The 21,537-nt window shown below is 36.7% G+C and overlaps 1 protein-coding gene across 1 annotated transcript in view; it reads left to right on the top strand.

Annotated features, from left to right (window-relative positions):
* The window catches only part of SNX29 (sorting nexin 29), a gene marked incomplete at both ends in the record, with an annotated part of 84,268 nt that overhangs the window by 27,196 nt on the left and 35,535 nt on the right, over nucleotides 1–21,537 (top strand). Inside the window, 2 exon segments of the mRNA XM_010156495.1 lie at nucleotides 8,923–9,005; nucleotides 13,954–14,060. Coding sequence (XP_010154797.1) covers nucleotides 8,923–9,005; nucleotides 13,954–14,060 — 190 coding nt within the window.

Genomic DNA, 21,537 nt, shown 5'->3' with positions numbered 1-21,537 from the left:
TCCTAATGCCGTGCAAGATGCTGTTGGCTTTCTTTGCCACAGAGGGTGCATTGCTGACTCCTGCTCAGCTTGCTGCCCACCCGGACTCCCACATCATTCTCTGTAGAGCTGTTTTCCAGTCCCCAGCAAGTACAGTTGCCTAGGGATATTCCTTCCCAGATGCAGGACTTTGCATTTCCCCTTTGTTGAACTTCAAAGGTTTCATCTGAGTACAATTGTCCAGGCTGTCCAGGTCCCTTTGAATGGCAGAACAACCACCTGGGGTAGCAGCTGCTCCCCAGTTTTGTGTTGCCTGTGAACTTGCTGAAGGTGCACTCTGTCCCAGCACCTGGGTCATTAATGAAGCTGTTCAACAACATTGGCCCTGGAAGTGACTTCCCTCCAGCTTGACTTTGTGCCACAGCTATGCAGAAAGAAAAGAAGTTTAACACTCCCCTTGTCTAAATATGTATTAGGTTAAGAAAGACTTCTGAAGGTAAAAGCTACTGTAGTAGTGTGATTTTGCTTCTTATGAATCTAAATACGCTGTCGAGTAAGCTGTGATGCCTAGGATCTTGGGGATGATTCGCATGTGTAGTAAACAACAAGCCTATCCTAAATGTTAAATATGATTAGTAATCTGTGCCTTTTCATGGAGGGAAAGTGTTTGTTTTCTACATGCGCCCGCAGAGTGATTATTGTCAGTTGTGAAGTACCACAGCTTAGATTTCTCTAAGCTTTATATTGCAGAGCAGAACTAGTATCTGAAAATGATAAATATAAAGCTTGCTTTTTTTTCTTAAAAAAAAAAAAGTATTTAGAATGTTACTAATTGTTCTTTTGATGACACATCAAACTGAACTACTCATTTTGAGGGAGGGAGAGATATGCCTAAGTGGGTTTGACATTCATATGATGTAGGGCAATTGAGACAATGCAAATACTTCATCATTTAATATTCACGTCTCGGGTTATAGGAATTGTATCACTTCCCCCACAGTTTTAGAATTTGCAGTGACATACGGGTGAATCAGATATTTGTCATGCACATACCTTTTTAAAGAATAGATAAGAGGCTTTTATAGCAAGATCTGAAGAGATTCTTACTGAGACTAACTTGTTATTTTTCTTAGACTAACTTCTTATTTTTAAATAAGTTTATTTAATTTCTCTTAATGCTTTGGAGGCTGGTTGTGTTGTGTTGATTGTTCTTCTGCAAGTCAGTTTACCTTGTCACATGATAAAAGCTGTTGTGAGCTGCTTAGGTACAACAAATTTTTGTGTCGCCAGTTATTCTGGGCTTTGGGTACATTTCTTTAATGATTCATTGCAACTCCTTTTCTAGCACATAAGAAACTTTGCATATAGTTATTTTGGAATGTAATTTTTTCTTCTAAAGCTTTTGTTGGTTCACTTTACCTTGTAGGTGATGCTGCTGCAATTAAGTAGTGAATTTTTTTCAATAAATAATATTTTAAACCAGGAATTTGGGAAAGCTGAATAATTTGAAGAATTTGAAATTAAGTACGTTTGGGAAATGCTGTGTAAGTGCTGAACGATTGTGCTCGTTTCAGTCAGGAAAGAGTTAATTTTCTTCATAGTGGGTCATTTGAAGCTCTGTCTCTGGATTTACGCTCAGAATAGTACTGATAAGGTGTCTTTTTAGCTCATGCTGGGGAGTGCTGGTACCAAATTCAAGGTATTTTCAGCTTATGATACTGCAGCTGCGTTCCCAACTTTCTCACTGCAAGACAGGGACACACACAGAGGTCAGACAGCTAACCCACACTGATCGAAGGGGTATTTTATTTCACAGCGCATCATGCTCAGTCCATAAGCAGGGAGGGGGCGAGGGGAGGTGTGGGGGCATAACTCTTTTGCTCCTTAACTCTTACTGGCTCCTTTGCTGGTTCCTTAGCTCCTTTGTTAGCTCCTTTGCTAACTCCTTTGCTTGCTCGTTCATTAGTAAGTTGGTGGCTCAGTTGGCTTTCCCAGTTGTGCTGTCTGTCGCTTGTGGGGCTCACTCAGACTCTGCTGCGATTGCTATCAAGCTCTCCGGCTCTTGCTACTTGAGACCTGGCTGTGTATTGGTCAGCGGGTGGTGAGCAATTTCATAATAAGTAATATTTTCTATCACTTTAATTACCTAGTAGTAGTATAGTTAATATTAGTATCACTATAATATTAATTTATATTCAGTTATTAAATAGTTCTTATCTCAATTTTATAAGCTTCCTTGTCTTTTCCTCTGATTCTCCTCCACTGGAGGACAGGGGGAGGTGTGTGAGCAGCTGCATGGTATTTTCTTGCTGGCTGAGGTTAAACCATGATAATAATACACTAGATGAAAGAGAAGAAACTAAGTTACAGATATTTCGTAATAGTGAAATCTCACAGTTTACCCTGAAAACAATTGATCACATGACTAGAGTAGAAAAATTTCCTTAATGGTAATATTGTGAACATCTTAAGGCAAAGAAAATTATTCTGTAACAAACTCTCTATTGTAATTGGATGAGCAAATATGCTTCTGATCATGAGAGCTAATGTTTGTGCTTCTCAAACTCTTGCAAAGAATTTGACATAAATATCTTTGTGAAGGCTTTGAGAACACAAATTTCAGTGATGAATCAGGTACTGCTGAATTGATTATATCTGCAAAATTGATTTATTCAGCTGGTCTCCTAGAGAAAATGATAGCTTACTTGGAGAAATTTTCCTGAGTTTCCTAAGTTCTTGTTGAAAAATGGAAAAATTCATAGGGCATTTTAGTTTCAAGTAGTGGTAATCTCGTTCTTCTGCATGAAGTATTTGAATAGCTCTTTCGTAACAGTTATGATGTTGTTTCAAAAGGAGCAGTCTCAGCATTCAACCTATTTCCTGGTTTTCTTTTTTTTTTCTTGTCAATGAGCCATTCTCAAATTGCATAAACATATTGCACCAGTGGCTTCTTGGCAATGCTAAAGTTTTTTAATTGAGATTCTCTTTTTTTATATGGAATACTATTACTATTTGTGAGACAAAGAAATTTATTGAAGTTGACTGTGAAATTGGATAATCTCAGATTGCATATTCTTCGACTATATTCAGAAATGTTGGAGGAAAGCATTTCACAAAGGACAGCCTTTGTAGCAAGAAAAGCAGCTAGAAAGAGAAGATGGTAATGCACTGCCTAGGGAAAGGGGGGATGAAAATTCGACTATACTTTATCTTACACTTTTGTGTACATTGTGTTTACTGTACCTTCTGTAACCAAATCTGCCTCCTTCTATCTAGTATCTCTATTATTTAAGACACATTGCTTTGGGATTTGGCATTTTATATTAATCTGTTTCACAACACTTCGTTCAGACCCATAGTGCTTCAGTGATGGGTGAAATGATGCGTTGTGCATCTTGAAATGATTGTATCACTTACCTTAAGCAGCTTCTTAGAGGGAGGAAAAAATATCTCTTGTCCCTGCCTGTGAAAACTAATTTGAATATTCCCATATTCAGTGACTTTTTTTCCTGCTTTGTTAGTTGGTGAAATGTCACAAGTTACGAAAACATTTTATAAGAAGTGGGATATGTTATTTCATAAGATAAACAACTACCTCATATTTCTTATCCACAAAGCCATTTTTTGCTTCTTCAGATGTGATATCAATGCTAAGATGCCCTTTCATAACTTAGATTTGAACACAGTCTGTGTTGTCAAGCTATAATAGAGAACAGTTTTGTTTATCATGCATATGGTGTTTGTCGTTCATGACAAGCAGTTAAGTTTATCACATTATTCCTCATTACAGTTCTTTTCAGAGCTTGCTTTTATACTATAATCTCATGATATTGTCTATATTTCCAGTTCTGTGAGTAGTTTTCATTTTTCTTATTTCATTTAGGGTATATATAATTACAATTAATTGTGATTTTGTACCTCCTAGTAGTGGGATCATGGGATAATTCAGGTTGGAAGGCATCTCTGGAAGTCATCTAGCCCAACCTCTGTATATAGATTCTACATATTCATTCTCAGTATTCATCCAATTTTTTATTATATGGAAATTTGGTATAGAATCACAGAATGGTTTGGGTTGGAAGGGACCTTAAAGACCATCCAGTTCCAACCCCCCTGCCATGGGCAGGGACACTTTCCACTAGACCAGGTTGCTCCAAGCCTCATCCAGCCTGGCCTTGGACACTTCCAGGGGTGGGGCATCCACAGCTTCTCTGGGCAACCTGTCCCAGTGCCTCCCCACCCTCTCCGGGAAGAACTTCCTGATACCTGATCTAAACCTCCCCACTTTCAATTTAAACCCATTACCCCTTGTCGTGTCACTACAGGCCCTTGTAAAAATCCCCCCCCAGCTTCCTTGTAGCCCCTTCAGGTACTGGAAGGTGCTATAAGGTCTCCCCGGAGCCTTCTCTTCTCCAGGCTGAACACCCCAACTCTTTCAGCCTGACCCCATGGCAGAGGTGCTCCAGCTCTCGGAGCATCTTTGTGGCCTCCTCTGGACTCGCTCCAACTGGTCTATATCCTTCTGATGTTGAGGGCTCCAGAACAGAGGGGCAGAATCCCCTCCTTCGCCCTGCTGGCTGTGCTTCTCCTGATACAGCCCAGGGTATGATTGGCTTTCTGGGCTGCCAGCATACTGGTACTTCTTTATTGTTTTAGAAAACACTAAGTTTTTATCAAGACATAGACATCTGTTTGATTTTTTTTTTTTTTTTTCCCTTCCCCCCAAACCTGAATTTGGAAGTAAGACATGTTTTAGGAGTAAGGTCCACAGAAAGCCCTTGTTAGTATGTGGTATTTGTGCCCGGAACTTAGTTACAGTATTCTTCAGGCCACTATACTTGAGGTAAATGAGAAACTACTCTTTTTCAAATTCTTTTCTTACCATGCTTATTTTACAGAAGGCTTAGAGAAATTTTTGTATCTTCTTCAAAAACAGTTGTGTGGTGTAGTTTTTCGTGGTGTATTTTTTTCTTTCCTTTTTTCCTTCTGTTATGGTATAGCAAAATAGGTCCTATCTGGCCTTTTCCTCTGCAACAAAAATTATAATGTAAGCATCTATTGTTCTTTAACCTTATAATAAAATTTTGGGAAGTCAGCTTTTATAAAACACTTGCTTACTGGTATTCATTTGTATAAAGAGTCAGAAAACTTATTTTGAGGCACATAAGATGCATCTAATTTGACTTGGATAGTAGACCTTAACTGCGCTTGGTGTATGTATACATGCTCCAGTAAGCGTTGCTGCCTGTCACGGAAACTTTGTGAAAATGACTGGAAAACAACCAAGCTCCTTCAACTCCCCTTGTCTCACCCCATGCTGAAGGGATGCTGTCACACAAGGAAGGTGGGGGATATTTCACCCACGGGGCCTTGGTCCTTCTCCAAGAATACAGCAGAAGTCCCAGCAGGGGAGCAGCTCCACTGCTGCGTTCTATATGGATAGCATCTCTCTTCCATGCTGTCCTCCCCTTAAAGTGAGAACATGCTGCTTGTTAGCCTGTTACATTCATCCTCTCAATATGAGGGTTCTTAGGGAACAGTTGCTACTTTTCCTGTCAGGAATTAACTTGTTGGTGAGGATATTCACTTAGCAGCAATATTGCATGCTATCTTTTCATACATTATATACATAAAAGTCAGGTACCTGTTTCCCGAAATGTGAACTTGTTTTATGCTGCTAAAAAATTATTACCATTTTTACTATAGTTCTGATTTTCTTTTAGGCAGGGTTTTCTTAAATGCAATTTTTAAATAATCAATTTGAGATGAAGTGTCATTATTTTTGCTTCAAAATTAGGCAGGGAATTGAAGGTATTTGACAACTTATATTTATAGTGAGATTGATCATTCCTTGTCATTCCAGGTATCTTTCCAACCAAAAATAATAAATAAGCAAGTTTGTTGTTGCTAAGGTGGTCTGTGGCTGAGATTTTGGAGATAAATCTGCTCTGTCAAAAACTACCTTTGTATGCAGGAAATGCATATGGTTTTCTCTTTCTGTGGAAGACATACAGCTTCAAAGATGTTCTGCTAATCTTTTTTTTTTATGGGTACCCAAATAATAATAAACCATAAAGAGACCTGGGGAGGACTTCAATTCTGGTTTCATAGGATGCTTTAAATGCACTTTTTGTGTGATTGGATTTCAAATTAGAGTATTTTTTCAATGTAGCTCTTAATGTGCAGTTTTCTAGTTTTGTAATCAAACAACCAAAGAAAAGTATGTCTTGTTCCACGTGAGTAATCACCCATGGTACAAGGCTTAATCAGCAACACACACTAGACCTCTGCCATTTGAACAAAAAGAGTAATTTGTAGGAATGCTAGATTGTAATTTTCTATGATTGACCTGATACAGGATAAAATGACTTATTATCACTCTGTCTTTCAGCTACTTATTAACATGGGAGAAGTGATCAGGCAGGGAAATTTATTATAATTTTGGTTTCAGAGTTGGGTGTGCTTTTAGTGCCATAGTTGTCTGTTTTCCCATGTATTTCAGCCTGATTTTTTTTTTTTAAATTTCTTATTTCCTCTACCCCTTTCAGCTTGCACTTACAGTCTTGTTACTTATTCTTCAACACAGAATGTGAAATCGTTTGGAGCACTTCAAAAGATGCTGAAAACATTGTGTTTATCACTAGTCTCTTAACAGGCTAACAGTTTTGCTTCAAGTTAGATGGGAAAGTTTGGAGAAGTTGCAGAAGCAAAGCTGGACTTTCACATAGAAGTATTTAACATCCTTAATAATAGGTAGTACTGTGTGTCAGCTGGGCAAGAACTTCTGCAAATCTGACCCTTAATTCCTATATAGGAGATTCTCTGCCCATAAAATACTTGCTATGAGTATCTTATGTAATACTTCTTGAAGCCATTAAAGACGTTTTAGTGAGTGCTTGCTAAATTTTTTTCCTTGCTCCGATATAGAGCTATATAAATTCATACATATCAGGATGGGCCCTCTTTGGAGTCTAGTTAAGCAGTAGTAATGAGGGACAGTTGTCAAGAATTAGAAGTGGTAAGATGATTAAGAGGCATATTAGAAAATTGTGACTGGGCTGTAGTATCCTGCTTTGAATTTCAGTCATGTATCAAAAAACTGTAAGTGAATTCAAGTCTTTCTGAAGTTCATCTGTACCATATAAATTTTAAGTCGATAGGCACAATAGTAAAAAATGGATTTTTTTTTTTTTTAATTGGGTGCTGTTTCAGTGCAGACAGAAGGCACTGACTGATTCAGTTGTCAAATGTAGAAGATGGTGTATTTCATGGCAATCCTTAAAATTCAGTGCATTGTAATCGTATACAGTTATTGCCATGCAGACGTATTTACACTTGTGGTGAGAACTCTCTCTGTCCAGCTGTGATATGATTTTTTTTTTTCCTGAATGAATTATTTAGATTTGTTTAAATATACTATATGGAATTAAGCTATGTTTCTGGCTTTTAAAATTTTTTATTTTTCCTTAATCTCAATATCAGTGTTCATCTCTGGTGGAAAAACGGACTTGTTCTAGTCTAGGAAACAAAAAAATATCATAAAAGGCATAAAATCATCAAAATTTCATAACTGGCCATCAATAGTTTCTTCTCAATTATTTTGCAACCTTCTGCTAAAGGACTGAATAAAATTGAGGTTACATAGTTCAGAAAACTTACCTGAAATACATATATATGGAATATGAATATAGTACCAGTCTAGGGTTTTTATATATAAATAATGGCTTTGCTCACAACAGCAGCTTATTTTTGTGTGTGTGTGTATATTAAATGTATTCAGATTATTATAATAGTATAAGGCAATGATATAATATTATAATGTTAATGTTATATATACACAATATATATAAAATACATATGTATAAAAATGTACACAAGTATATTCACAGCATATTAGATATTTTAACTATATAATAATATGTTATACTGTAACATATTATTATATTATAATATTGCAATATATTCAGGGGAGGGGAACCTCAGTTTTTATGTAACTTCTCTTCCCTCTAACCAGTTGCGGGTTTGTTGTGTGTAATATTATGTGTGGCGCCTGTAGCACCTATGTGCTTCTACCGTGATATTTTCTTAGAGTAGTAAAATTTGTCTGAATTAATTTTCTTGCAACATATTTTAGTTATGTTTCTTCTGTGTAAATGCTTCTGTCATACTTAATTGTCTGTTTAAGCCCATTCAGTTAACTGAATTTTCAGACATGTGATTTGTCAGCTTTGTTTAAAATTCAGTTGGTTAGAATCCTTTCTATTTCTCCCCCAAATATAAACTAAGGTGCTTGCTGTTCAGTGGAGCTATGATGGTGCCTGTTTTGAATACTTGTACTTTCCAGAGAAAAATGAGACAGGCACAGATGTTGAAATATAACAGTCAAAGGGATTAACTTAATTTCTTCTCTTAAGGTTTTCATTTAGGAGTGGTGTGTGGAAAACTTTTATCTTGGATACTGTTGCTGAGGTGCTGGCATTTTCTTATCATAATGAAGTCTGTTTCTATAGCTGAATGATTTGCTTGATACTAAATACTTGGACAACTAGTAAAATGGTTATCTAATTTCATACTGGACATCCTGAATTTCCTTTAGTATGCCATCCTTATTTTTTTTTAATTGACTGTTGATTTAGACTGTCATTTTCTGACATCAATGTAGGGCAGTATAGAAAACCTAAATGAAACAGTTAATGAAAAGATTTCAGTTATGAGATAATCTGTTTCACTGATATGTTTATGTGGCTCTGGAAAACTACTTTTCCTGGTACTCTGCTGTTGGTGTGTTACTTAATGTGTAAGTCATTATTTTTTTTTCTTTCCTTTGACACAACTTAGATAAATCTTATTATTACTGATAGTATGTTTGTTTCCATTGAAAGGGGCTTTCCTTTAGTTTGAGAAAACAGTAATATTCATTTATTCTCTTATTTTTATCAACAGAGAAAATGAGGTGCTAAAAGTGCAGCTTAAGAAGTATGTAGGAGCTGTCCAGATGCTCAGAAGAGAAGGTCAAGCAGTGGAAGGTAAGGATAAAATGAAGGGGAAAAAGAAAATCCATGCACAGGGGGTGTTTTTCTGTAAACGCCATTGAGGAGGCATTTACTAACCATAGGTATAGTAACCAAATGGGGGAAGTGACTCCTGGACTTGTATAAAAACTGACAATGGAAGAATAATGAGGTGACAGTCCTGTCTCTGGTTCACAAGAATCTGCTTCCTCCCCCACCTCCACTATTGATCCTGAAATGGATCTCTGTAGATAACCAACCACCCAGTCCTGTGCAAACCCTGGTCTGTAACCAGCACTTCAGCCAAACAATCCTTGTGTGGCTGGGGTCAAGGTTCATGCTTCCACATGCCACCCAGCACGACATCAGCCCTCTCCCTGTTGGAAAATATCAGCATCTGATGGTAGTTCAGTTTCTGTGAGAACTGTCCCTGATGCATCTCTGACTGGGCTATTTGCTGTTGTGTGTGAATGGTTTTGTGATGCAGATTGGTAGGAAACAAAAAGAATGTTATGTGATGGAATACTCCGAAATTGCTGCTGAGTAGAAACCATCAACAAGTCTTTGCTTTCCTTGCTGAGTCTTCCCCAGAACAAATGAAATCATTTATGTGAAAGTAGGGTTAGCAAGGGATAAATACAAGTCCTATTCATCTCTTCCAACCATAGCAGAGTAGTATCTCCCAACAGTGAAAATAATGTAATTGCTATCTTTTCCTTTCGAGAAAAATACCAATGAAGAATTTTGTACTTATTTTTACAGGGCGTTCTCTGGTAGATGAGGTGGAATTTTCTGGAAAGTTTATTATTGAAAAAAAAGCTGTCAGATGAAAATTTAATTTTAAAAATAATCTGTGAATTAATGTGATATTGGAACATAAGAATAATTATTTTGAGGAGAGAAGGTTTAGTATCTCTAGATTGCACTGTTAGTGTTGTTTAGGAGATCAGTATTTGTAGACTGTTGGAAATAGACTCTGAATTAAGACCAGAAATTTCACTTTTTTAGCTAAGTTTCTTTGACTTTAATAAACAGATTTTATATCTGAAAGATAATGAGTTGTCAGCAGTGTTACCTGTTTTTCTTCAGTGGTTAGTGGTGATAGAAGTGTCCATGGCAGGATGAATGGGAGGCTTGATTCTGAATCATCGTTTGGTGGGATCTGTATTTCCATTGACTGCAGAAGGTGGTTTGAGACATGAGGTGGCTTTTCAGAAATCGGCACCATCTGGGGTTTTTTTTTTTTTTTAATTGTCAATATTGTGGTTATGTAAGTGGCTGTGTGAATGAATACTGCATTAATTCTGCTCCTACGGGCTAGTCACGATGCTTATCTGTAGTTTAAAAGCTCCATTCATCCTTAAAAGGATTTTTGTTAGTGAGAACACATGTTTTTACTTCCGACTTTTCTGGAGTGTAGTGAATCATATTAAGAATTATTCACGAAAACCATCGTTTAAGTTTCTTATAATAGCAGAAATTATCCTTCATTAGATACTGACATTTTCCATGATGAGTGTAATTATAGGAAAAGAAAAAAAAATATTCCTAGGCTAGCTATATTCTACTAGGTTAAAATTAAGCAAATTAGTGAGTGATAAGAACAGAAACTGAGTAGGATGGTCAGATTTTATAGATGAAAAGGTGAATGGAACAGTACCAACATTTCTGAAAATGAATACATATATGTTTTATGTTCAAAGGATATTTAATCATTCCGCAATAATTTTCTGTACTATTTATCATTAGTGACCAGAATAAATTTCAGCTACATGCACTATTTGTAATAATATTTCATATATTCTAACTTGACACATTGTACTTTTATAAAACCAAGTATTTTTTTTCCTCTTTGCTGCCATTAGAGATTTATGTGAAATTTTTAGGAGTACTGGGACCTCTGACTCAGAAAAAGCAATTAAGCATGTAAATAATCCCTGCAAACCTGTATGTTTAGATACATTTCAAAAAAGGAGAGTGAAACAAAAGAATTGCACCCATGATTTATGTACATGGCTTGCAGTATCCCATCATAGGCATTCATATTTTTCAGATGTGAACCTTCGTAATTAAGAATACTTACATTATTAAATAGAGCTATTTGTACTTTTCAGTACATATGTCATTGTATAACTTAGGGCAAATTGCTGAATTTCCTTTGTGGTGTAACTTAAAGTGGCCGTAACAACTTGTTTTAGGTAATTTTGTTCTTAATTAGCTTATAGGCTTAAAAGCATTACAGACTATATTTACAAGACCTGTTTTATTACTGTGTTCTGAGGTTGTGACAATTTTGTGAAGAAAATAGGATGAAACTACTGTTTCCTCTGCTTATGTAGTTTTAAATTAAAATTCTTGGGGTTTTTTATATATTAATTTACACACTCAAAGGTTAAGGTTCTTGACTTCTGTCCAACCTGCCATGTAAACAGGGACAGAGTTCTGATCTGTTCAAACCTGGAAGACTCCCAGCTGTGCTCTTCTGCTGTAACAGGAAATTTTCTTCATCAAGGAGGCATAAGCTGTTGCATCCAACTAATTTCACTGCTGCCCTGTGTTGTATTAATGACTAATTTCAATGACTGATCTTCTTCCAAGTGGTATTGTTGGGCCAAGGCCAACTGTATGAGGTTCAACAAGGCCACGTGCTGGGTCCTGCGCTTGGGCCACAACCACCCCCTGCAACGCTGCAGGCTTGGGGAAGAGTGGCTGGAAACCTGCCCAGTGGAAAAGGACCTGGGGGTGTTGGTCAGGAGCTGGCTGAATATGAGCCAGCAGTGTGCCCAGGTGGCCAAGAAGGCCAATAGTTTGTATAAGCAATAGTGTGGCCAGCAGGACTAGGGCAGTGATTGTCTCCCTCTACTCAGCACTGGTGAGGCTGCACCTTGAATACTGTATCCGGTTTTGGGCTCCTCACTCCAAGAAACATATTGAGGTGCTGCAGCATGTCCAGAGAAGGGCAGTGGAGCTGGTGAAGAGTCTGGAGCACAAGTCCTGTGAGGAGCAGCTGAGGGAACTGGGGCTTTTTTAGCCTAGGAAAAAGGACACTCAGGGGAGGCCTTATGACTACCTGAAAGGAGGTTGTGGTGAGGTGGGTACTGTTTTTTTCTCTCAAGTGACAAGTGATAGGACAAGAGGAAACAGCCTCAAGTTGCTCCAGGGAAGGTTTAGATTGGATAACAAAAAATTTCTTCACCAAAAGGGTTGTCAAGTGTTGGTACAGGCTACCCAGGGAAGTGGTGGAGTCACCAGCCCTGGAGATACTAAAGAGATTTTGTTGTTGTTTTGCTTAGGGACAAGGCTTAGTGGGGGACTTGGCAGTGCAAGGTTAATGGTTGGACTCGATCTTAAGGTCTTTTCCAACCTAAATGATTCTGTGACTCTAAACCAAGTTTTAAATGTATTGTAGATTTTAGAACACTGCTTATTTAGACTTTCTGTGAAACTATTTTGAAAGTGTCAAAATAAATTGAGCTTCTGTTGTTACTTTTGTGTCTATAAATAGAGAAGCATCTACACATTTGCTACAATAATCAGATCGGATGATATTGAATATGGCTTTTAAATGGTTTCCTAAAATAATAAATGAGACTCAGGCTAAAACTTTGCCTTGTGGTGACTTTTAAAAAAAAATAAAAAAAACCCCACTCAGCAAATGTAATTATAAATAAATCCTCCCAAGAATCCCAACTCTGTCAAGTTCCAGAATATCATACCAGCTCTCAAAATGAGGGATCACTGCTGTAGATGGAGCAGTTTGATATTGGTATTTAAATATTTAATAAATGAGCACCCTGATTTCTCAGGAGTTGAATGTGTACCATTTTCAAACTTTCTTAGGTACAATAATATTACATGTATGAAAATACTGATCTTAGAAGTTTCTGTCTGAAGAACTTCAGTCAAGATTTACAAGAATTAGCTCTTAAAATAGCTTTCAAAATTCATTTAAAATAATAATAAACTTCTAATTATTCTTCCTTGAAACAAAAATCAGTTCCCAGACTCAAGGGTGTTCAGTTAGATGAGTTACGGTGTCTTCTGTCTACCTTACAGTGGTTGTATACATAGTTTAGATTTTGAAAAATGGTGAAAGCATTTGTTTAAAGGTCTGTGTTATTTGGGCTTATTTACTTTATGTGTGTTAACTTGGTTTTTTTGAAATTCATGTTCTGTGAGGAGAAGGCGAATTGGACTTCATGTAACTTGGAGGAGACTTACTTAGAATAGACCTTAATATGATCACCAAATGCATAAATGATGGTGAAGAACAAGAATAGAATAAACTGTGTTTTTCTTTCACTGTAGATAAGAAAAGAAGTAATGAACTTAAATGGCAGGTGAAGGAAGTTTGATAAGCTATCATGAAAACCTTTCTGAGAAGTATACTTAAGTTTAAATAGCTTGTGCAGGGAAGCATGAAATCTCCATTATTGGAGTTTTCTAGGAATAAATTAGACAATTAAGTGTCAGGAATGGAATAACTGCAGCTGATTCTACTTTATACAAAAACCTGAAATACTCAAAGTATGGAATGTCAATTCTCAACTCTGTTTTCTGTAATTTCTATGCTATGTCAGTAGCCTGTGGAAGTAATATGAAGTGATATTTTGGAAGAGAAGTCAGAAAAAAAAGACTCAGAAGCATAGCCTTAGTTTTCAAAAACTTTGGGTGGAAATTAATATACGTAGGTAGTAACTGCAAATAGCTGTTATCACACAAGAGCCAAATGCTTTTAGGTTGCATTTTTTCCTGTTTAGAATACATGTCTAAATATTGCTCACAAGAAAGCTGCCTGCAGCATTTGTGTTTTAGTTCTTGTAATACTCTTTAGTATTACATCCTCTTTTGATACTTTGATACTCTTTGGTAACTGTTTCTTTTAGAGCGATTACTTCTAAACAGGTTGTCTTAGATGTTTATGTAATTTAACGTTTTAATTTGAGGTATCTCTTTGTTTTAGTTCTGCCAAACATTTGGAGCACTGATGGTGAATTTACTGTTCCAGAGCAAAAGCAAGTAGAAAACAGCGAGGAACTAGCCAGCTCTTATGAAAGAAAATTGATTGAGGTAAAGTTTGTACTGCACAGATTTTATGGATTCGTAATTAGCAGTAATAGTTGAAGCTGTTTGCTTAGTTTCTTTGCTTAGTTGTTATTTTTTCCCCATTAGTGTAAAAGAAAAGTTTTATGTTTGCTTTAAAAAGAAAAAAATGAAAGATTTAATTTTCATGCATCTGCAGTTAAAATACAAATTTGTTCATTCAACTTCAAAGCATATTTAAAGCAATTCAGATAATTAAAAGCACTTTTCCTAACAAGCGTACACATTTATACTTTGATATTAAAATGAAGGTTTTAAGTTCCTTGATGTTACAACTGCTGAGGGGGGAAGTTGAAAGCATCATAGACAATAGGTTTCAGTTATTGTATGAGTTACCTTAGAGAATTACAGACATTGCTGTTTTGTCAGTTGAGTTTCAAATGAGGACATACTGTAATCTCTAGCTTCTTCTGTGCTTTCATACTGTTTTCTGATAGCCAAACTGTGTTTCATTTCTGTATTGCCTTACCGTGTAGCTTACTGAATAGTCCAGTATGGAAGTGGATGATGGAAGCTACTAGTTCTGTTGATTTGGCCATGTTAGAAAAAGTTCTTAATGGAAGATTCACTTCTAAAACTAATGTAAAATTCATTTAAGGGGGAAAAAAAAAAAAAAAGGAAAGAAAGATTAGGGATTCATCCTAAATTTAAATACGAATGATTTTCCAGACAAAAGTAATGAAATTTAATATCTAACACCCATATCTTCTATTAAATATTAAATGAACATTTTTATAAAAAGTAAAACAATTCCCTATGTCTTTCTCTTACCCAAAATACTCTGAAATTGGATACTCACATTAACTGATTAGGACGAAGATGACTAAAAATGCAGGTCATGCATCAAAGAGATTAATACAGTTCTTCTAAAACATTCATACTTGGTTATCCTTTTCTCATAGGACCATGTGAAACTAATTCTCTCCCTAATGCATACCTTTGGTTGAGTTCTTCTGCCTCCTTTCCTCTGTTCTGTACCTATCAAAAGAATATCTTAATTAAGAACACAGGTAAAAATCTCTTTCAGCTTTAAAAGCACCCTCCTTAGTTCTACTAAATTTGTTCTGCATGTTCAGGACATCATTGTTAACGTTTCTGAGTTTGTGGAGGACAGTGTTAGCAGTAGCACAGATGACCCAGCACTGGATGTAACTGCTAGAACACCTTTTCCAAACTGCAGCCAGAGGATGAAGCCTGCATCCAAGTCTCACTCACTAGTCTGTAACAGTATCTTCACGTACTCAAATTAGGATGTAACCCCTGTAACAATCCATGTGTATTTACCTAAATTCATTACTCCTTTTTCTCTCCATGTAGGAAAGATGTGAAGTCTTAATTTCAAGGGTTAGCCTGCACTGTGTTTCAAACTGAGGCCTAGGGTAGAAACCACTCTTGAATGCTGCAGTGGTAGTTCCATTCAGCTAGAACTGGGTCTGAAAAATCTTCAGACATAAGCAGTTTTAGTAACTGTTATTTTGTGCCTAGTGGACTATTTCAACTGAGGAGAAAGATTCTGTTGAATTTCTTGGTAGCTGATCAGGACACTGAATTCTTCCCACAGAGAAATGACTTGATCTCAAGAGTAATTAGAGATATTGTTTTGTTTTGTTTTTCCACTGTAAATAATAATATATTGAAGAAATTTTCAATTTCTTACCGTATTTGTAATAAACTTTGGATTTATCAAGCTTCTTTAATTATGGTTTGTGAATCGCTTGATTTAACCAAGTGGATAAAGAAAAGTTGCAACTAAAAATTCTGAAGGAGTAAAGAAACTTAACCTTTTTCCTGTATGTTATTTCTCTAACAGGGTTGGAGAAATTTTGGTAAAAATTCTGCTTAATATTTAATGGTATATTTCCTTAGATATAGTAGTGAAACATCTATCTAGTTAGCACAATTTCTTCTAACCTTCAATTTGCAGCTCATGGGACATTGGTAGATCTTTGGATACGTCTAGCAATTCCTTTATGTCTTCCCATGTCATACGCTTTGGGATTAGAGTACTATTTCGTTTTAGAAGAGAAAGTAGGTTGATTTATACAACTCTCAGGCAATGAAGTGTGTTTAAAATCATGGTAAGATATGTTTTGGGCCACTGCTGTGCATTGTTAGCATATGTTTGCTATATGTAAGGTAAAAATACGTTTCATTTGCTTTATCCTGCTTATGTAAGGCTTGTCAGACACCAGTTTTCCTGTTTTACAGACTGAGGGCAGAGACAAAGAAAGAATTAAAAAAACCCTTTCTTTAGGAAATAAACTGAAATACAAACAGAAAGTATTTCAGAAATATCTCTTTCGTCAGTTCTGTTATTTCCTGACAGCTACTTTATTAGTGTACTTGCGTTCAGCACGAGGTTTCTTTCAGCGGGACGATGAGATCAGTGCATTGGTGGACAGTGATACTTTCGGAAATTGTTATTTTATTTTTTTATTTAAAGGCCCTAGCATACTATGCAGCCTTGTTACTCAATAGATGTTACTCGTGTATGAAGTCAGTACAGAAAATGTCTTGAATTAGTAACTTGGTCAGCCCTTTTCTGTGGAATCACAAGCCCTTCTGTAGCTTTTGTCAGTCAAACTATCACTGCAGTAGAGTGAGATGTAATTTAATCTGGGCAATGCGCTTTGGCACAAGGTTGACTTTTTTTGCGGTTCTTAAAAGAATTTGTTTTATTTCATGAGAATAGTGAAATCTGTTTTTATATAGGTGTACATTTATTTTTTAAGTAAGAATTTATGTCCAAATGAAAAAAAAACAAACAACCCACCAGAATTTGGATAAGCTGCTCATGCCCAAGGGTGCACAATGCACAGTGCAATTACCAAGTGCAGTAGTACTAGAAGTGAACTAGCAAGAACGGTTTTTTGTACAGCTCTTGCAGTGTAATATATAGTCCTTTGAATGATGTGTACAGCATGTCTTTGTTGACAGGCTAGTCTTGGCTGAGTAAGAGGAACAGTTTTCTGAGCCAAGAATGATATGCTCATGAATCACCATGTACTTAATCAGCGATTCGTTTTTTAATGTGCCCCATGGTCAGTTTTTTAAAATTTTCTTTACAAACAAACTTATTTCTGAGTCACTGCTGTTTATATTCAATTAGCAGAGAATAACTGTGCTACGTGTTAAGCTGTCTCTACAAGGAAAAGTTCTACAAGGAGGAAACAATGTGGTGTTTACAGTGATCCATGAGTGTTTTTTTATCTTACTCACTGTATTTTAGCCGTTACAGGTAACTGTTGTCAGGGCAAGATTTCAGGAAGACCTAAAATATAAAACTTGTTCCAGTCTGTGTTTTTGTTGGATCTGTGCAAGTTATGGGAGGGCAGTTAATGGCTAGTGAAAAGCCTGCTAGGTAAAAATGAGTCTGTCAACATTTTTTTTAAACAGTTAAATCAGCAAATTGATTCACACTAGATAATGTTTTTAGGCATGTGAAATTACTTTTTTTGCATCCATGATTTTTAGTATCCAATAGTATTAATTTGGTTCGAAGTCCTGTTCTCTTGGAGGCAGGCTATGAATGTTTATGAAAAGTGGTCTCCTGAGAGCTATGTGTCTGTACTTCATGTGCGTGCCAGATTACCCTCATGACTGCTGGGTGTACTTTGGAAGTATTTTGTGTTAGCTGATGAAGATCCTAGTAAAGGGATAATGAGTTGCTATTCAGAATAGCAATCTCAGCATGGCAGATGAGGTGAAACCTTCCTCCAGGTGTGAAATGGGATGTTGAAAGGATCTGGAGGAAGATAATAATGGTGGTGTTTAGAGATTTGTTTAGGTCTTTGCTGGTTAGGTGTTTCGTCTTGGGCTTTGGCTTTTGCTCTGAGGATATATGGAATGATGAAGCAGCTAGTTACATGCTAATTTTTATCCCTCTTATTAATGCTTATTACACTGATTATCCTGTGTATCTTATTTTGCTCTTACTGGCACAGGTCTTGCCAGAGTAGTGTTTTTCCTGTTCAGTGCGTTACTGCTCTTTGTATGTCAGGTTTAATCTCAGTGAACAGTGTTAGTACTGTACACAATTGACAAAGACTGTGAAATGTCGCAGGCAATGATGTGTAGCTCATCTAACATGCGCAGTTCCCAATGTATTTTGAATTGAAAGCTACAGTTTATTTTCTTCTTGTTGATTTTGATTTGACTTGTGCTTGCTTTAACTATAGTGAAGAACCAACCAAGCATAAATCCACACCACAAAACAAATTAAAAAACCCCAAACAAAACCAACCAAACCCCAGCCCTATTTTGAAATGGATCTTTCAGTCTGCACTTATAGAAAAACAAAATTATTAATATTTAGTCAGATATCTGCTCTTTTTTGAAGATGTTTGGCTTTATTTCTGTTGTGGAAAAATGTAGATTTTCTGAAAAAGGGCACCTCTCATGGGAAGAGTACATCTGTGCTTCCACGGAGAACAAAAAGAAGCAACTTCCATGTCTGTCTAGAGGTTCTTGGGAAATATGTTGTTTTGCATTCTGTGACAATTGGGGAAAAAAATGCCTCTACCTGACCAAACAATAATTAATTTAGATGTGGCTCATGCAAAAAGTTTCATGAATTTTACCTGCAGATCATATTAAAGAAAACCCCAACTGAGTCCCACTAAAACACCCTTTTAAATTTTCCCCCCCCCTTTTTTTTTTTTCGTGTTGCAAGTCCTTAAAAGTGTGTTTCTCTACTCTAAGAGCATGTCCTGGTAAAACAGATTGTATTATTCATGTGCTTAGTGAAACATTCCTTGCATGCTTTAAGTTAACAGCTTAGTCCTGTACTGTGGGACATAAAGTGGTATTCACCTTTGTCATGTCTCCGGGGACTGCTCTTAAATGTGTTCCTGCTGGACAGTATACCTGCAGTGCTGCCAGGCAGCAGGAGTAGACTTGGGTTGCCTTTTAAAAACAGGTCTTTAGAGTTCTGTTAGTGTGAAAGTCTAAATATTTGATGTTAGCCTCATTTCCCCTTTGTGATAAGGATTTGGGCTAATTGAGCACAATTTCTGACGTGACCAGGACCAAATCTGAATGATTTATTTGTTTTGAATTGGAATGAGTGGTTAAGCTAGTATGGAAAATAGTTTATCTAGAGTTACCAACATTATACCGTTCATTTATCTAGTAAAGTTGGCAATTTTGTTTGGTGCATAAATGTTTGCAATTTATGAAGCAAAACTGCTTCTAAGTGGTACCTACTACATTAGTCATAATGCAGAAGTTCATGTGGATATACATATCTTGTTTTTGCAAAATGAGCTTACTGATTCCTAACAAGTGTTTCAGGTCAAAAACGGCTGATGTTATATGAACATTTGAGATATGCATACATAGTATCATTAACTGATAACATGGAAGTCAGTGTTCTGACTTTTATCAGGAGGAACCAGAAAAGAGTCAAATTAAGAGGCTGGAAAGTTAGTTTTTCTAATGGGATTAAGTGCCACAGAAATCATTGACAAGAACGCAACCAAAAGCAGTAAGGTAAAGCTGCTTTAGTACACTATAAATGATAATAATTAAAAAAAAAAAGCTTTTGATTATTGAGACTATATTAACTGTTTAAACCTTTGCACTTCAGAAAGTGGGGAGTGAAGCTAAATGGTAACTCAGGCGTGTTGAAAGCTTCATGTATTGTGGTGTGTAAGATAAAGCATCAATATTAATCTTAAATTAGCTTACACAATCAGGCAAGCAAATAAAAATGTTTGCCTGTTGGGATTTAAATAACCACTCTGTGAAATCCTTAGCTTTTGTACTTCCTGATAGTCCTATTACAGGGGATGTTTGTTGTTTGTTCAATGTCTGTTTCTGGTTTTTAGTTTGTAATTTGCTGAGCATTTCAGAATATTTTGTAAGCTCAGAAGTACTGAGAGAGATTAGACCAGATAAATCATATATGTGCTCAGTTTAGCTCTTTTTGCTTGTAAGGCACACTGATGAATTACTGGATTTGAAGAACTCTGTCTGGTATAAAAAGAAATAGGAAAGAATACTTGAGGTTCAACACAGGTATAATTATTTTGATTTTTTATTTTTAATCAATGGTGGCAACTCCTGGCTTGTCAAATTGAAGCTGTTTTTTCTGTTTGCTTGTTTCCAGACAATACAGATTGTCTGGAACAGAGCTCTAAATGAAAAGCAAGCACTAAATTAAAGAAATTGAATTAAACTGCTTTATCTTGGGGAACTTCCCTGGGGAAGAGGGATAAGGCAGAGTGGTAATTCAAGAAAAGGAAAGCATGAAATTCATAGATACTGGTGAACTGCCTCCACAAGGGAAACGAAGAACTCTTTTTAAGAGATTTGGCAGTAGTCCCAGTTGCTGTGCTATCATTGAAGGTACTGGATTGATATTCGTCTTATTCTGCAGTGCTTTCGTAATGTTACCCCATTGCCTCTCCTATTCTGCCAGCTTTGGATGCCTGATGAGGAGGCACTTCAAGAGTTGCTGTAACCTGGAAAACCATGTTTAACAATGGTGTTGTGGTAGCCTGCTGCGCCCGCTACAGGGGACAGCCAGCCACTGCTTCTGTTTTCATCTAACCACGCCTGTTACGTCTGTAGCTTTTCTTGCTCTGTCCTGGGATTGCACATCTGGTGCTCCACCTCTGATAGTGGCCCTCATCAGTATTCCTTTTCTTTAATTCAGGAGTCATATAGGGAGGATTTACTTGGAAACTTCTAACAGTGGGGTTTTCCGAAGGAGTCTTTTCACTGGAAAATAATTCTACAAACTCTTCTTGGCTCAAATTTCATTGCTCTAAGGCTACAAGTGACATTATCAGTCCAAGACTACGCCCTTGCCAGGTCTATTATGTACTGATGGGTCATCCATCATAATTGAAACTTTAATTCTGTTTTATAATATTATGGTTCGGATAGGAGTAGCTAAAAATCTTGCTGAACACAAGTTTTAAGTTTCTCTTAGCCTTGCTCCCTGTTTCTGCTAGTTTCCCCATCACATTCTCTTGATGATAACACGTTTCTGCTACTAGTTAGACCTTTGTTTTTTTGGGAACCCTTGTCCTTTTGGAGTTTTTCCCCCCTAAGTTGTAGGCTTACACTTCACTTCTGCATAAGAAAAATTCAAGAGCTCTGTATCATCTTTAACCTTGGCTTCTACTTTTTCTTGCTGCTCTTGGCAGGGAACCAACTTCAACATAGTTTGCTCTGTAAATTGGTATACTTTGCATCCTTGTAATTCATCAGCTCTGTTCACTTTCATAAATATCCTGTATCAGCTGATGCTTTTTTGACACTTTGACTCAAAAATGGAGAGCACAGACATAGCAAGACGCCGTGTCCAAAGAGGCCACGCTTGATGCCACACTATTTACGTTTGCACAACAACTTGTGCCTCTGTGTCGTAACTGTGCTACTTGTCCTCCTTTGACCCCTCACAGATTTGCCTGGGATAAGTGGGCTTCTAGCTCCA

Source organism: Eurypyga helias, unplaced genomic scaffold (genome assembly GCF_000690775.1).
Source record: "Eurypyga helias isolate BGI_N326 unplaced genomic scaffold, ASM69077v1 scaffold5950, whole genome shotgun sequence".
NCBI classification, from domain to species: domain Eukaryota; kingdom Metazoa; phylum Chordata; class Aves; order Eurypygiformes; family Eurypygidae; genus Eurypyga; species Eurypyga helias.
Note: the sequence above shows the minus strand (reverse complement) of the source record. Positions and strands in the feature narration are given on the sequence as shown.